This window comes from Leptonychotes weddellii, chromosome 13, assembly GCF_054177405.1.
Source record: "Leptonychotes weddellii isolate Sample4059 chromosome 13, ASM5417740v2, whole genome shotgun sequence".
Classification (NCBI taxonomy): domain Eukaryota; kingdom Metazoa; phylum Chordata; class Mammalia; order Carnivora; family Phocidae; genus Leptonychotes; species Leptonychotes weddellii.
The window spans coordinates 80762970-80780877 of record NC_138381.1 but is presented as its reverse complement, the minus strand read 5'-3'; the positions used below and the strand labels follow the sequence as shown (position 1 = coordinate 80780877).

The 17908-nt window shown below is 52.4% G+C and overlaps 1 protein-coding gene across 3 annotated transcripts in view; it reads right to left on the bottom strand.

Annotated features, from left to right (window-relative positions):
* SFSWAP (splicing factor SWAP) overlaps window positions 1–17908 on the bottom strand; it is a 70129-nt gene that overhangs the window by 36095 nt on the left and 16126 nt on the right. For all 3 annotated transcript variants that reach the window (XM_081802429.1, XM_081802427.1, XM_081802428.1), the window contains exons 8-9: window positions 2066–2279; window positions 642–773 (exon numbers count right to left, since the gene is read on the bottom strand). In XM_081802429.1, the coding sequence (XP_081658555.1) occupies window positions 642–773; window positions 2066–2279 (346 nt within the window). The remainder of the gene's footprint in view (window positions 1–641; window positions 774–2065; window positions 2280–17908) is intronic.

Sequence of the window (17908 nt, the reverse complement as noted above, 5' to 3'; positions counted from 1 at the left end):
GACGGCTCGCTGCGAGCAGCCGCTGTCCCACATGCTCTCCAACGACCACTCGAGCCAGTTACCCCGACAGCCGTGTGTGGTCACAGAATCACATGCAAGCGCAACCTCTTGCTGGCTGGCTCACACCCGAGGCATGGAACATTATTTGATTAAATGGCAGACTCTTTCCCCTGGTTCTTTGTCCTGTGTTTCTTTATAAACACGTATCTTTTTTTTAAACTTGTGTTTTTCTACCTGGCATATATATTTTTCCAGTTTTTATTTTCACTTCATTTGGTTAACAAACAGTCTGATACTCGTTTCAGGTGCGCGGTGTACTGACTGAGCCCCTCCATACACCCCCCGGTGCTCCCCAGGACAGGTGCCCTCCTTCATCCTCATCCCCACCCCCTAAATGGCAGATTCTTGAAAAGCAGCAACTCCAGCCCTGTTTTAGGTAAGCTTCAGCATTCTTAAAAACAAAACAAACAAAAAACCCACCACACAACTGTAAGTAATTCAGCAAGCTGATTATAAGACGTATTTACGTAAACACACGAGGATTAAAAACGTTAAAGAAAGGAATTAGGTAGCTAGACTAAAACCAAGCTAAGTGAAATGCCCCACACACCCGTATCCATCCCCCCCGTTCCATTCCTCACCTCTGGTCGTTCTTGGCACGGACGCTAGTCTCAAACTTGAGGCCGTTGCGAGCCACGTATTCTGCCAGCTTGTCGATCACAGGCTGAATGTCGGGGGGCGGGGGGATGATGGCCGCCACGGGAGCAAGTGCACTGCAGAGGAGAGCTCCGTCACGCTCCCAGTGCAGGGGCCCCCGAAACCACCAGCTGGTGGACCAGCGCGGCGCGCTGTGGGGGGCTCTGAGCATCCTGGGCCACACCCACACGCAGTGAGACACACACACACACACACACACACACACGGAGACTATCTGAGCACACCTTCAACCACAAACAATTAATCCAAGTCCGCTCCTTGAAAATGGACTAAAATATCCTTGCCAATGGTAAAAATGGGGTTTTATGGAAAATAAGACTTAAAACCATGAAAACAGGTTTATTTTTTCCCCTAACGTTTCCCTCCAGTGATAAGCCAATTCTTAGAAGCAACCAAGAATAAGTCATGCGTTGATTCTTTTTCACGTTAAAACAGAGGACGTGCACTTCAACATCCTCGTTTCGTGCCCCCTTTCTCAGCACGGTCAGAAAGAAGGTCATTTTGCAGAAACACCCAAGTGTTCTGTCAAATTTCAACTGCAGGCACCCAGCGCTCCTGACAAAGCGCCCACAGAGCACTCGCCCACTCTGCAGACCCCAGATGTTGGTGTAAGACAGGTGTTGGGGCCCAATCCCTGCCCCACTGTCACTTTTGTTCAATGCTCAGCTGGTCTGGCAGCCAGCCCCCATTTGCCTACAGCTTCTGGGAGTCACTTCCATCAACTTCATAAAATCCTGCATTTCTTGGAAATAACTGCAGCTTCACTTCCCCCTGACTTTACGAAGAACTGCCCAACTGAGATGTCAGAACATCAGAAAGCCCAGATGTGGGGGGTCAGGGTGGTGTGGGTGCTAAGGATGCAGGGGTTATGGGGGAGTGGGGTGCTGTGGATGCAGGGGTTATGGAGTAGTGGGGTGCTGAGGATGCAGGGGTTATGGGGCACTGAGGATGCAAGGTTTATGGGGGAGTGGGGCGCTGAGGATGTGGGGATTATGGGGAGTGGGGCACTGAGGATGCGGGGGTTATGGGGGAGTGGGGTGCTGAGGATGCGGGGGTTATGGGGAGTGGGGCACTGAGGATGCGGGGGTTATGGGGGAGTGGGGCACTGAGGATGCAGGGGTTAGGAGGGAGTGGGGTGCTGAGGATGCAGGAGCTGGAAATGATGTGGGGTGCTGACTGGGAATCAATTTTCTAAGTGTTCACGTCATGACGATTTGCGCTATCAGCCCGTAACTTGGGTATTTGGACACTTAAACCCTCAGGCGACAGAGACCCTGCTCGAGAGCCAGACCAAAGACCCCAGCCCGAGAGCAAAGAAGTGCCTGCCGACGGGCAGAAGTGGGCGTACCTTGTGGTGAGGGTGGCGGTCACCCCGCTACTGGTCTCTGCTGTGGTTGGGGGGGGTGGGGGCGTGGTCCCGGGGGGTGGCGGGGCGGCGGTGGCCCCCCCAGCAGGCAGGGTGCTGTAGTAGGCGGCCACGTCGACCCCCGGCGGGGGCGGCGCCAGACAGTAGGTGCCGTCGGGCAGCATGTAGTAGCTGTAGTACACGGCGGCCACGGTCGCTGCGGAAAGACACGTGCAGCGTCAACTCCATCGGCGACCACACCGTTTCTAGAGGTTTCTGATTCGAGGAAGGCTGCCCATGGGACAGCTGATCTGGAGGAAGCGGGCAATGTGGGGACACACACCCGGGGACAATGGACCGCGAAGGGGCAGCAAACACACCGATGAGAAGTCCGCTCTCAATGAGCGTGCACGGCTGAGCGCTGGCGTCCTTCCCTCGCGTGACATGCATCTACAAAGCCGTTTGCTGTAACCGCCACCCCCCCACCCCCCGGACGCACAGCCGCGTGCCTACCACATCCCCATGGACGCAGCTCTGCTGTCACGGACAGCGACTCACGACAGCCTCCTACACAGTCCGGCACACATGCAAGTGCCCGCAGGGCAGCAGCCCACCGTTCCAGTAAATAAAAGTCCTATACGCTCATTCATTCTTCTTATTTTTTTGGAAAAATACTTAAAACCAGCTAAATCGTGTAAGATTCAATGATCCAATTAAGAATTTTATTTCTAATCCTGCTGTGGATATGCAAATGGTTCCGACTGCGTTGAGATTTAATTTCCTTTTCATTGGAGAACGGTGAAAAGATCTTTCCAGTTAAAGAGCTTTATTTTGAGGGCACCTGGGTGGCTCAGCGGGTGAGGCGCCTGCCTTCGGCTCAGGTCATGATCCCAGGGTCCTGGGATGGAGCCCCGCATCGGGCTCCCTGCTCATCGGGAAGCCTGCTTCTCCCCTGCCTGCCGTTTCCCCTGCTTGTGCTCTCTTAGACTCTCTCTCCCTCTCAAATTAAAAAAAACTTTAAAAATTTTTTTTTATTTTGATTTTCAATTAATTCACTTTTAACAAGAACATATATGAAGAGCGGGTGCTTCACCGTAACCCTGGTTCCCAGTGACGTGCTATGCAGGGAAACGCAGCGGGACAGCAACTTGCACAGCTAGGCCCCAGCCCTTCCCGAGGCTGGAACGAAGCACAGATGACTGGCTGCAGGCCCACCCACAGCTGCTAACGGCTCACTCTTTGTTCACCGAGAGTGTGAGCTCCCAGCTTGTCCTCTCTTGATGTCACGCACTGACCGCAGTTACACATTCACAACAACACCCTGAGCTTTCATAGACACTGGCCCCAGATCCTGGTGGCATGATCCCTGCCCAGCGTTCTCAATCACATCTCTGCAGGAAGGCGGGGCCCATCCAAGACCGCCGGCTGGAGGCAGGGGCAAGCAGGGATGGCAGGAAAGGCACGTTCACTTTGTAACCCAGCACGGAGCACACAGTGTTCATCAGACAGACGGACAGATGCGGCGGTTCCAATGGAAGCTTTTCCTAACCAAGCCAGGCGATTGCACACAAACCTAAGCCTCTGTCAAATCCAACGCCATCCTTGCGAGAATGGAATTACAGTTCCCACCCACTCACCTTCAGGTGGTCAGGCTACCGGGGTCCCTCTTCTCAGCCCCCAGGCAGAACCACCCCACGGAGAAGGAGACAATGTGGCATCAGCGAGAACAGAACATAACCCTGACCTGCCTCGGAGAACACCCGTGTGTAGCCCAGGGTCTCCAGGAGAGGGGACAGGACACATTTACTGTCTCGTCCAGAGTGTCACATCTCAGTGGAAGGACAGACACCCGCTCCTGTCCTAGACAGTCAGCCTCCTGCCTGAAAACAAGCCAAAGTACATTTTAAATCATAGCCACGACCAGTGAGCCACGTGAACTCATAAAAATAGAAACAGTTGGGGCGCCTGGGTGGCTCAGTTGGTTAAGCGACTGCCTTCGGCTCAGGTCATGATCCTGGAGTCCCGGGATCGAGTCCAGCATCGGGCTCTCTGCTCGGCGGGGAGTCTGCTTCTCCCTCTCCCGCTCCCCCCTCTTGTGCTCTTTCTCTCTCTCACTCTCTCAAATAAATAAATAAAATCTTTAAAAAAAAAAAAAAACTTTAATAAAAATAGAAACAGTTCACAAGTTTGGACCAACAGCGTAGGTCGGGCAATCGCAGTGTAACGCAGCCTTCGTGCAACAGAAGTCAATAAATGGTTTTCAGAACTGAGCACCATCCCTTTGAAGTACTTGTATGCAGATTAACCATCAGTCCACAGGACTTTCCTGAACTGTCCATCATGTTAAATCGAAAGTGTTAAAAACTGCGCTCCTGGCACGCTGGCAGATTAACTCGGGAATCCACCCTCAGGACACGTGAAGACACTGGCTAAGGTAAAGCAGAAACTCTCAGACCACAGCAGAGCTCACAAAAAGAGGCGGCTCTGTCTTCAGGTGGGAAAATGAGAGCCCGCCCAAACCTGAACGCGCCCTCAGCCTGGGCTGCCCCGGGACCGCAGCAGGGGGTCAAGCTGGGGCAGAGGCGCTGAGCCGGCGTCCCCAACAGACGTGTGCAGGCGGTCCGCTCTACCCTCTCGACATACACGTGGTGAGCCTTCCAGCAGAGTCTTCACCACACTTTGCAAACGTGCACAGGAATTTGACAAACTCCATTTATCTAAAAATAATGCTGACAGCCACCCAACATCGCTGTCTAGTGAGGTGTGGGGTGGCTCGCTGGCTGGCAGGCCTCCCACTGTGGGATGCAGGCGTCACGGCAGGTTTAACAAGGCCCCTTTCGGCTGGAGCCTCACTTTGAGGACTGCCAGGGATGAAAAGCCTTCAGGGAGAGGATCCCCAACTCTGGAGCCCGGGGTATGACAGTGGCGGTGAACGGCAGCCCGACCCCCACGCCTTGCCTGTCGCACCACCTCTGGGTCCCACTCCCGAGAAGAGCGCCTCACTCCCTCACTTCTGACGCCGGCACATCCTGCAGTGTCCTCCGTGTGACGCGCCCCCCAGCTCCCAAAGTCTGACCGCCGGTACCTCCCCCATCCCAGGTCGACTCGAGGGGGCCCTGCTTGCCCGCAGCACCGCCAGGTCTGAGGGCTCCACGTCCGAAGAGCAGCGGCGGGCAGCCCCCACAGCCCCCAGCGGATGGCAGGCACCTGCCCAGCATTTAATGAGTGAAGCCAGCGACACCAGCCAACAGCAAGGCCCGGGAGGCTTTCCTGACACCTCGTGCTAAGGTACGCGGGCACACGGACTCCCCCTTTTATCTCTGAAGCCGTGAGCTCGACGTCACAGACCCTTTAAAACGGCCGTCAGAGTGCACACTTTTTTTGTATACATCCCCCCTGCCCCAACTCAGAGATTCTCACGAACACCAAGTTTTGAGACTCCCTGGACCAGACCGCAGACAGGACATACAGGTGTCTGGTGCTCCAAGACCGAGCTCCCTTAAGCTCACCGTCACGTTGTCATGATGGGGTGCAGCATCCCAGAGGGCTCCTACCGCTTTCTCTACCACTGGACGTCCGCAACATAACACACCTCAGTAGCCTTGCTGTCCTCCACATTTTAGGTTGAATGTCTGAGAGGCGAGTGGGTTTCACAGGACATTGAATGTCGATGGCATTATTAGCATCATGAGCACCACCAATCCTACTCCAGATGAATCCAAGAAAGACGTCTCAACGGCACCTACGTTTCCTAAAGGCAGACGTAGCTGTTATGAAAAGAATCCAGCTACTTCAGAGCGTAAGGCACATTCGGGAGCACTTCTTTCCCAGACTGCAGCTGCTTAGAGATGGACAGAACCACGTAACACGGGGGCAGATCAACACCCCTGATTTCCTTCCAAAGCCCTTCTATTCAACTGCCTTCCTGCAAAAATCAGAGCCAATTTACTGATATCTCATGTGGTCCTAATCTCATATAAACTTAACTCCCGGAAGAGAATCCTGGTGTCAAAAGGGTTCTTGGAGATGAGGGGGCTGGTGAGCAATCCCTTCTGTGTAAGCAGCAGTTCGGGGAAGACAACATGGCTCTGTATTGAGAATGAAAATGCCTTTACTGAGTGCTGTGGAACCAATCTATTTTACCCATACAAGACATCTGGACGATGGAGTACGACCAGTGGAGCGGCTGTAAGCGGCAGCCATGACACCGCCCCTGGGCCTGCACTGCACCGTGCCCACCCCCCCCCCCCCGCCGCCCCGCCCTGTTCAAGCCCAGGTGAGCAGCTTGGCCTCCCCTGGACCTGCAGACGGTCCTCCCCATGCACCCCAGGGACCTTCCTAGCAAGTTTAATGGCTTTAAATCCTCTTTGTGCTTGATGATTCCAGAATTCCTACCTTCAGCTCTGAGCTGAACTTGCACATTAACCGCCCACTCCACACCCCCACTGGGATGTCTCAATTCACTCGGGTTGAGTCCAGATCAGGATCCCTGCCTCCTCCCTACATACCTGCTCTCTCAGGGAGCGGCCATGCCGTGCCTGCGGGTGGGTCAGCTGCACTGCACGCTTCCTCCCAGACCCCTGCTCTAAAGCTCCAGAAGCACTGCCTGGACCAAACAGAATAGCAACCCCCCTGCCCCCGGAAACCCTCCTATCTCTTCCCACCCAGGGCTCAGGCCATGTTCCCTGCCCTCTTTCCCACCACTCCCCGGTTCCGCTCTCCTCGGGCCTCTGGCTTGGAGGGCCTCCCCAACGATGTCCACCGGCACGGTGACTTCCTCTCGGGCTCTCAGTTCCATGATTTTCCATGACAGAAGGAACCTTGTTCGCTGCTATTCCCAGCACAGTGCGAGCACAATGCCAATCTGCTCAGTGACTACAAGCTACACGCACGAGGATGAGAGGTGCAATGGCGGTAGGCTTCTCTGCAGCAGTAAGGGCCACTAGAAAAGGGTGGCCCAGAACTTCCAACGCCCGAGGGGCAGTATTCAACGCACAATTCTAGGCCTGTCCAAACCACTTACCATATGCGAAAGCAGAATCAGGGCACCCTAAAACGTGTGTGCTCCTGCGTACCCCACCGGAGCGCGTGCTAAACCAAGTACAGAAGTAACCATCACACACACCAGAGGAAGCTCAGGCAGTAACCCAGGGCATCGGCGAGAGCCTGGAAAACACTGGGCTGCAGGCTGAGAGCGCAGCCACTTCACGCAGGTTCAGGGGCGAAGGGGCTCAGCAAACACAGCTGTGAACGTCACCAGAACGCGCACCGGAGCACGCGCCGTGCCTACCGTGCCCGCAGGTGACCAAGGTGTCTGAACGACGATGTGCTGGGGAGGCAGCCCACCCCAGCTGCCCTGCAGACGCCGGGCTGGAGGTCATGGCAGCTCTGCCTGGGTGACTGCCTACAGCACCCAACAGCTGGGGCTACTCTAACGCAGGGCGCAAAGACAGGCCCCAGACTTACAGAGAGTCAGGGCAGGAGACTGATAGGCCGTTTCTGTATCGTTCTCTTTTGAATTTTGATGATAAAGTAGAGATTTAAGTTTATCAGTTAAAGTTACAAAGTAGCCAAAGCAGAGATGAAACACTTAAGGTAAGAAGTAAAATTTGGGGTGTGAGAGAGCACCAGTGAGCTCAATTATCATCCATCACAGCAGGAAGACAACAGAGAATCCAACCCAGGGCAGATAAATCCCAAAACAGCGCTACAGACCCGTGACTTAGAGGGTAACCATCAAGAACTCAAAGACAAATGGTTAAAAGGAAATACTGTGAAACAATGTGTGTGTGGGGGGGAACGGGGGTTCGACCAATACTTCTCATAAAAAGCATTTATTACATTACTTGAAAGTGTATTACTCTGACTCAAGTAATTTTTAAAGTATCCTAATTACCATCAAAGAGTTGACGAGTATCTGACCCTCCAGTGCCCCCTGAATGCCGGGGAAACAGCATCATTCCCGCTCCTCCTCAATGTGTTACTGCGTGTGTCCATCCAGCCACTATTAATAAATACGTCCTTGTAGGAGCGAGGCGTCTAGGGGCTGGAGGCCCCGCAGTATCCATGACAGACCAGTCCTGTCCTCCTGCCGCTTCTGTACAGCAAGTGAGGGTATGAAGTAAACCAGACACTGAGAATGGCCAAGAGAACGTGAAACCCTGTGAGAAGGGCATGAACTGGGGAAGACCGTCAGCAAAACCAGGGGAGGTCTGACCTGAGAGGGACAGTGTTTCACGCCAAGGAGGAGCCAGTGTAAAGGCCCTGCGGTCAGATCCCACTTAGCACACTTCAGGAACAGGAAGAGCACACTGGGGGGCAGTGGAGGCGAGTTTCTGGAATCTCAATGGGATGGGTAACCACAAGGAGGTTCTGAGTAGAGACATGATGACATGGGGTTCAACTTCGGGATCATACTGGGCTGCAGGAAGGCAGCACCAGGACCGAGGAGGCGGACAGTCAGCGGCTGAGACCACAAGTGGACCTGGCGAGGAGTGCCAGATTTGGGACAGATCCTGAACGAGGTCCCCAAGGACGTATAGCGTGATTACACATGGGTGTGAGAGACGAGAAGACTCACATGGCGCCCGCTGCTCTGACCTGAACTGGGGGTGTGAGGGGAAATCGGGGGTCGTGCTGCAGATGCTGCAGATTCAAGACCTCCGCTGCCCAGCCCAGCGGTGACGGCAAGAAGGCAGGGAGGTCGGGGATGCAGACACAGATCTGTACCAACAGGATGTGGGAACATTTCCTAAGAACACAAACAACAACGTACTTAAGAGCAGGATTTTACCAAAACTGGTCTTTGCTATAACTTTAAAGTCTATAGAGCTTTCATATAAAAAGAAGTCAGTAAAATAAAATGAAGACATTTATATTCAAGTAAGGTCTCTCGCTAATTCTGGGATAGAGCATGGTTGGCAAATGTTTCCTACGAAGAGTCAGACAATAAATATATTACTCTTTGTGGACCAAGAGGCAAAATTGGGGGCATGATATACTCAAAGAATAAGAAAAAATAAATTCCCACACATTTTTTAATTGATGAAATTCCAAGTATAATAAAAATACCTGCAGGCCGCCCACCTGGCAGCTTCCGTTCACCCTAGCTACACCTCCCTCCCCTCCACAAACTGGAACGCTTGTTTCTGTTTTCCAAAAGTCACACTTTTCTCAAGAGCTTTTAGAAACGCTCTTCTAACCTCAGCAGTTAATAACTTCAAAAGTGTTTTCTTTTTTTTTAAGATTTTATTTATTTATTTGACAGAGAGAGAGAGACTGTGAGAGAGGGAACACAACCAGGGGGGAGTGGGAGAGGGAGAAGCAGGCTCCCCGCCGAGCAGGGAGACCGATGTGGGGCTCGATCCCAGGACCCTGGGATCATGACCTGAGCCGAAGGCAGATGCTTAACAACTGAGCCACCCAGGCACCCTTCAAAACTATTTTCAAACATATGGAAAAGTCACAGGAGTACCATCTGTCCTCACTCCCACCATTATTTGGGTTTTCCCGTACTCCCTTCTATTGTGTGACCACACATTCAGGGGTTTCTGAGACACGGGTGGATTCTATGGAGAGGATGATATGCATATTCCCAAACACTTGGGGGTCTGATCTCTGACTTAGGTTCACAGTCAACCAATAAACACACAGAACGTGCAACACTGTAGATAATTTCCCAAATCAGAAGTGAGGTTCCTTTACCCCTATTTCAGATTCAAGCTAAAGCTAGACTCCAGGGGGTGGGGAGGTGGGTGGAGGGAGCCACCGGCCAAAAGAAGTTACTGCACACACCCCGGGGGGTGCGCATAGCAGGACCGAGGCCCGAGTGGCTCCTCCCGTGTAGTTAACAGCTGACAGACTGGCGTCAGAATAAGTAATTTTCATGGTGATTTCACTATGTAACATAAAACTCTACGAGACTACCTATTTTGCTGAAAAGAAACCTTAATAAAGGTTTTATCAGCACCTAAAGATTCAGATCCTGAACACAGTATTAATCTCATCAGCAGTCTACTCGACTGGAGAATTTTCCTCTGCCCAGTTTAAAAAGTTATGCTCTCTTCACACTGAAGACCTTTACCCCAGGAGAAGTCAAATTATGGGAGTTCAAACACCAGGCACCAACAACACAATCCAATAGTGATCTCTAGTATTACCGAGTTCTGCATTTCTCTCATCCACTGGACGGTCTGCTTACCCCGTCCCCAAGACTTCCAGCTTTGCCTGGTGGATTTGGACCATTTCCACGAGTTCCTGAAGGGCCCCTGTGACCCCTGTTTGCTGCACGCAGGGTACTCATCTGCTGGCTCTCCATAATACAGTCTTGTGTCGCAGGGAAACCACAGTCAAGCCAACCAATAACCCCTACAATGCTAAGTCCACACCTGTGTTTTTAAAGCAGCCTTTTTTTTAGCATAGTTGACCTATAAAGTACATTAATTTCAGGTGTGCAACATAGTGATTCAACTAAGTTGACAGTTTTTACATAAAAGAGTATTACTGCCCTGCCTAACTCCCTAAATACTTGAAAGCATTTATCACTTGGATCATCACACAGTGTCTGAATATGTTCAAACTTAATACTTGTTACCACAAAGTGCATCCCAGTCACCTTTTATTTAGTCCCTTATGACCTCCAGACGACCGGTGTTAAAAAAATTCCCCAAATGAGGGGTGCCTGGGTGGTTCAGTTGGGTAAGCATCTGCCTTCAGCTCAGGTCATGATCCCAGGGTCCTGGGATCGAGTCCCGCGTTGGGCTCCCTGCTCAGCCCGGAATCTGCTTCTCCCTCTGCTCCACTTGTGCTCTGTATCTCTCGCTATCTCTGTCTATATCTCAAATAAATAAAAACCTTAAAAAAAAAATTCCCCAAACGAAAGGAGACTTGTCTCGGTCACCAAAGCCTTAGACTAGGAATATCTGAACAGCTTCTGCGATGATGAAGAATGTCGTCTGTAAAGCTGGAAAACCATTCAAACCAATCAGTTTTAACCCTATGAATACAGGACCCAGGGACTTCAGGCCAGTGTTTAAAAGCAATCGCTCTCTTTCTGGCAAATAAAACCTTCTAGAAAGGCCTGTCTCTACCCATTACTTAAAGTCTTCATCAGTGACCCTCATGTGAAAAGTTCTGAGTTTTTAATACTGTCTTAGGTTTGGAGGCCTGTTACATAAAAACAGGTTCCAGAGAGTTCTGGGTGAAGAAAGGGAGCGGCTCAAGTGTGCAACCTGAACCTCAGGGTAGAGACGCCTGCAGACACGTGGGGAGGGCCTGCTGACTGGGGGCTCGGCGGCTCCGAGACCTGCTCGGGGGCATTTTCAGGACCTCACAGGAGAGCCCAGAATGGGCTTTCCAGAGAAGGCTGCACTTGGAAAGGAAGACAAAGGATCTCAGACGTGGCGGGGACAGTGTCAAGGAGGAAGGGCCTACAGCATCGGACAAAAAGTTTGGACAGAGCCGTCGGCATGAGCGGGAGACAACCAGGAAAGGGCACAGAGCTATGCGGGCCACCAGAGCTGGGCAGCGACCACCGCGGCCTGCACGAAAACAGAATGCAAGCAAGCACGGAGTTTTCAGAGCCACAGATGAATCTGGTGAGAGAAGAATTCCACGGAGCACAAAGGAAAGGAAAGAAAGCAACCCCTGAGCCGGACTGGGGCCGAGCTAAGCTGGGTCCTAACTGGGCTTGCTGCCTCCTGTGCAGCCCGGGAGAGCTCGCAACGGTTTTTACATGTTTCAGTGGTCAGAAACAAAACAGAACACTTCATGACAGAAATGTTCTATGACATTCCAGTCTGGGCGCCCCTGAAGCCCGGTCGGCTGGGGCCCGGCCACGCCCCCTCGCGGCCTCCTGTCTGTGCTTGCCGACCAGCTGCAAGAGCAGGGCCGTGCCAGGGATGGCGGGACCTGCGGCACAGGACCTGAAAAGTGACGGCGGGATGTTCACAGCAAGTCTGCACATCCTGCTGCTGCACCAAGAGAACAGAGGCCCCAAGCCACACCTTTACAGAACCAGCACGTTTTAAACTCAGACAGGGGCACCTGAGTGGCTCAGTGGGTGAAGCGTCTGCCTTCAGCTCAGGTCATAATCCCAGGGTCCTGGGATCGAGTCCCATCGGGCTCCCTGCTCCGTGGGAAGTCTGCTTCTCCCTCTCCCTCTGCCCTTCCCCCCTCTGTCTCTCTCTCAAATAAATAAATAAAATCTCTTAAAAAAAAAAAAACCTGCAACGGACAGAACAGGTATGACTGAGAAAACCAGTCAATGACGCAGAAGGAGATGGACAGAGATGGCCAGACTCACACGCTGAAGGTGAAAGAGAAACAGATTAAAACAAAAAAGAGAAAATGATACACACAGAAGAAAAAGATGATCCAAAAGAAGGAAACTGATGTCTTTTAAGCAGAGAAGCCAACAACTGTAAGAGAAAAAGTAAAGAGACCTCCAGACGACCCGGTGTTAAAAAATTTTATCATTAAAATTTTAATGTTAAAAAAGAGAGAAACACGACGGAAAACAGCCTCCAGGATGGAGGATGGAGGATGGAGAACCGAGTCTCTGAGACGGGGCAGGACACGCTCCAGGGCAACGGGAGGGGAGGGAGGGGATTGCCCACCAGGTGGCCAGCAGTGAGCACCAGCACCGCCCCCCCGCCCCAGGGGTCGCTGATGTGACCGAGCTCTGAGAACGGCGTCCAGGAGCAATGAGTGAGAACCAAGCCGCTAACAACCCCACACGACTGGCTTCTCTGCCGTAGGAAGGCCCGGGCTGGACGCTAGCTTACAAAGATCTCGGAGAAGGAAGATACTCCCCAAGAACTTTACATCCAGACAAGCTCTCCTGTCTGCACAAGGGTGGGAGGGGGCACTTCTCAAGCATGCGAGGATGCATGAACAGAACCCTCGGGACAGGGGTCCATGAGACTCGAACGCACAGAGGCGCCCCAGGGAAAACCTAACCCTCAACGGAGGCCAACCCGACCAGGGGGTGGGGGCTACAGACACACCATCAGGATTACTCACACTCTCACAACACAAACACACTGCTTCCTAAAATCAGGAGTTGGGGCGGGGGAGTAAGGGATTTTAGGAGTATTTTAATTTCTTCCAGTTTCACAGTTAATTAATGACATCTAAGATAAAAACAGAGCTTTAAAAAAATCTACAATCTCAATCTCTTTAGTGTTCTCCTAATCTCCGAAACTGAATTGAGGTATGGAAGAAACTTTTATCTGAAGATCAGCAATTACTTTACTATGATTTTTGATTATAGGTTCTTCTGTTAAATTGGAATAAAATTAAAAAAACTTACTTGCGCTTTAACACAATATTTCTATCTGTACATCCAACTTTCTAATCCCTGTTCCGCACAAAGCCCATCTTTGTATCCCCAGCCGGGAGCTTCCCGCCCTCCCCCCACTTCTGTCAGGGTTTCCCACTGCATCAGGGATGCTCCCCTCAGGATAAAAATGTCTATTTCTGGGCGGTGGAATCTTGGGTACTATTTTTACTTTCTTGCTTCTATTTCTCTTCACTTACAATAAAGGCATTTTTTAAAAAAAGGGTTTAGAAAGTAAGTAAAGCACTTCAAGATCATGATTTTGCAGAAAAAAAGAAATGCCATGAACAACAGCAGCAAAATCACACTTAAAAAAAAAACAGCAGAAGCAAGAAAATATCTAGTCTAGCCACACGGTACAGTTTAATTTCACTTCAGCTATTTATAGAAAGAAACATTTAAAAAAACTGGGTTGGTGTTTTAGTTTTAAAAACCTGCCTGCTATACCAGTGAACAGTACTTCATTCAGTATTACTGTTTCCTGCATAATTAACTGTATTTATGACCCTCTTTGACAAAGATTTACAACTAAATAGCAGGAAACAACCAAGTAACAGAAGATCACTGTCAAGCTAATAAAAGGAAGAAATTATTAGTTTTACACATCTGTATTTAAGGATCTTTTAAAAAAATTCTTTCAAAATAAAAACAGACGCTTTTCTTCGGAGGCTGCCTCTATCCAGGAAAATCTCTCATCAGCAAGAAGTCAATCACAAGGAATGGCCCGAGGTGATCCCTAACCATGCACTAATAGAAAGAGCGGGAAAGGCTGGGTAACCCTGGCTCTGACGAGCCCCAGCGGCGCCAGGCTCCGGCGGGGAGCAGACAGATGGTCTTGAAACTGCGTGTTAACGTCACAGGCCTGCCAGAGCTCCCTCAGGACCCTGCAGCAGTTTCACAGAGACATGCCATCCCTCTTGTGCTTTTTCTGGGAAGGGGACAGTCACCTCCATGGTCCAAGAGGCACAGACACGCGGCGACGGAGCGGCCCCCCGCGGAGCCCCACTCCGCAGGTCATCTCTCACCTGACCCGTTGGGAGATGCTTCCCCCCAAGTCTGAATCCGACTCAAGGGCCTCCTCCTACACCTGCTCCTCCGCACCCGGCCCCACCCCTGCGCGCAGCCAGCTGTCCTCTTGTCCTCTCCCGAGGGCACGCAGGGCATCTCAGTCTCCCCCCAGCACTAGAAATCTGGCTCGTGCTGAGTACTCCTGTAGCTGCGGGTGTGGACTGCAGGCACGTGCACCCTCAGGTCTGACGGACGCGGCCAGCGTGCCTGCACACGCGCCCTTGTCACCTCCGCCCGCGGCACAGACGGAAATCGCACCGCAGGTCCCGCTGGAGTGGCTCTTCTTCAATCTCTATCGTTATAAAGGAACTCAAGCTTGTTAACGTGAAATAACATTTTCAACAGCCCAGAAGCCTTGACTGTACCCAAGATTTGCAATTCTCGTGTTCTTGCGTGCCGGCCAGGGCGGGCCTGTCGACCGCCGCAGTCCTGTATCCTGCACGTGTGTGCTGCGGTCTGGCGCGAGGGCGACCCTGGCTCGCACCGTCCAGGCCTCGGGCTCTGAAGCCAGCAGGTACAATGCCACTCGGGGGAGCCGCGAGGGGAAGCCTTTACAAAAACTGCTCAGCCACGTTTACCTTTCTGAATTACGCTGCGGCCTGTGTTTCTGCTGCACTTTTTTTCCCTATTTGACTATAAAAGCTGTTAGTGTGTGTTAGACGCTTCTGCTTCCTCCGTAATTTTACTTTTTCTACTAGCGCAATCCAATGTCATCTGTTAGCTTAAAGGACAGAATTCCTCACCGGCCCAAGTCTCCTCACTTTGCTGAGCTGTCCACACGGCACCTCCACCTGGAAGCCGCCAGGCTGCTGGGTGAAAGACGGGGCTCGTCCCTGGGGACTCCCCTCCCCGCAGGCTGCCCCGGTGCCTTCCCCACCCGCTCTGGTCGTGCGTCTCGGGGCTCTCGTCCGTGCGCCCTCTGACGGCGGCCCCGCTGTGCGTGCTGGGCAAGCTGCCAGCCTGGTGCGCTGCACGCCAGGGCCATGAGGCTCCTCTCCAGCTCGCTGGGCCTGTTTGCTTGAACGGCACAGCTCTCCTCTGGAACAGTTTTTTCCAGTGAAACTACTGTAATTACACATTTAATTAGAATTTATGCAAATCGGTGGAGGACCAACTGCTTACAAGACCGTGCGGAACCAGGGAGAACTGGGCGGAGAGCTGTCAAGTCACAGACCGCCACCCAAACTCTGCTCCGGGGCCGGTCACCGCACGGCGTCCGGAACGGAGGGGACAGTCCCACGCAACTGGCCGATGGCACACCTCGTGTCCACGGTATGAGATGTTTCAGGTCCGCCGGTACCACTTCTAGGTCTGTTCTTAGCCCAGACTTTGTTTAAACCACCACCTCCTCAGGCCCCGACAGGTCTTCCCTTGTAACATTTCACTTACTACCTGATAGGACTCACTGTGCCTCCTTTTCAAATTTTCCATATTCTTGGTTTTGTTTTTTTTTTTCCAAAGGTAACCACAGAATCTACCCGCAGATGAAAACAAACATCTTTGAAAACCTGAATACAGGTGCTCACATGTATTTGCACTGGGCAAGTTCAAGCCCGGGGCTCCTCCTAGAAACTGGATCAGTGTGTCTAACTGTCCAGGCCTCCTGCCTCACCCCATGAGCCTTAGACCCCGGATAGAGGTTGCTGGGGCGACCCTGAGGCGGGTGCTGTCGGGGGGCTCTCACGGGACACTCGCTCCCCACCAGGCATGGCCCCTCTCCCTCTGCACAGCCCAGCTTCAGAGGGCCCATGCTCAGGCGTCCATTTCCACACCCTGTCTGCTTCCTGCCCACTGCAGTCCAGCTTCTGTCCTCCCCATGTCAACGAATCGGCTCTCGCTTCTGGTAACGAGGGTGCTACATGCAATCTGGACACCTCACAGCCCACCTCCCCAGCCTCTAGGCAGCACTGACCACTGCTGAGCAGTCTCCTGAGAAGCACTGGGACAGCCCACTGCCCCCACGCCCATGACCCCTTCCACAGGCACAGTGGAGACTGGATGCAGAGGGATGCCTACAAGCAGCACCTACTTGCCCACTGTTTTCTTGGACTGCCTTGTATTTTTACAAAATATGAACTCACTGCCGACATTTGTAAACTGGGTTATTTCACCTAAATTTAGATTTCTTGCTTCTCCGGAAAACCTGGACCCCGGTCCCTGCCTCTGGCACAGCTGCGATCCCTGCGTAAGCAGCCCCGGGTCCTGTCAGCAGGGACTCTCTCATCTCTGTTGGCTTAGACAGCTGAGCTGTGAGGCAGTAACACCAGGCTCGAGTCCCAGACGGCCTGTCACGCTCACACTCTGGGAGGCGCCGTGGTCACTAACTGGCGCGCCCCGCTGGAGGACTTCCGGGGGAAGGTGGGCACGGTCCAGGCGGGGAGTTACACCTGGTGCACCTGCTGTTTGCCCAACGAGGGACCGCCATCAATGGGGCTCTGGGAGCCCGCAGGGAGCCTGAGTCACAGAGCAGCCACTGGACCTGCTGCACGGCAGGCGCCCCCCCCCCCCGCCCCCAGTGCCGTGGCGGCTGCAGACACGCCTCCCGCCACCGCCCTCGATGCTTAACGATACAAGCTCCATGATAAACAGAGCGAATGATCGGGTGATGGTGACCCTGCCCCCGAATTTCCTCTCCTCTTCCGTGCAAGACAGTTCAATAGCTTCACGATCTAGTGGATGCACACGGACAAGGTGTTTAACTTGGAGAAATCCAATGACAGGGCTGAAAAAGGAAAACAAGGAAGCCGAGGGACGTTCTACTCAGCCAATTTCTACTGGTCACTCCGACTCCCGTTCACCGGTGTGGCCCTGCTGTCCACACAGCACTCCCCGCCATGAGCACTGCAAACCCCAGGTCCTTTAAGAAGCTTTTTCAGGGTTCCCTCAAGTCACTGACTTGTAAAGTCTGCAAACGTTACTTCGGCATGTCAGAGTCACACGCTGCCACGGGCCGCACCAGGAGAGGGGCGCAGAGGGGCCTGGCTACTCTTTCTGACAGACACTCGAATAATGAGCAGCCTACGTCTTAAAAGAGAATTATCTCCGCTGATCTTCCACCCTCTTAATGGTGACGAGCTTTATGGATGGATCATCTGATCGGATCTGCAGGTGAAGGACAACAAATCCCTGCAGCCATCCTAAAGCCTCTGCTCTTATTCAACACTGAACTTCTGAGCAATTTTAAAAAGATCAGATAACGAGACCGAGGTCAAATACTTTCAAATGATTACTTGAATAGAACCTCAAGATTTGCCTTCCATTAATAATTTTCTGGTAATTAAAAAGACAAAAGGCTAGCAAGGAGCCCGAACAGGTGGGAACTGTAACTAGCTGGGACTCTAGGGCGCACATCGCACGTTAGCTTGAGCTGTGTCCTTTCCAGGAAAGCAACCATGCAGACAATGCAAGCCCACCAGCGTCCGTGCTCCTTGGGCTTCGTA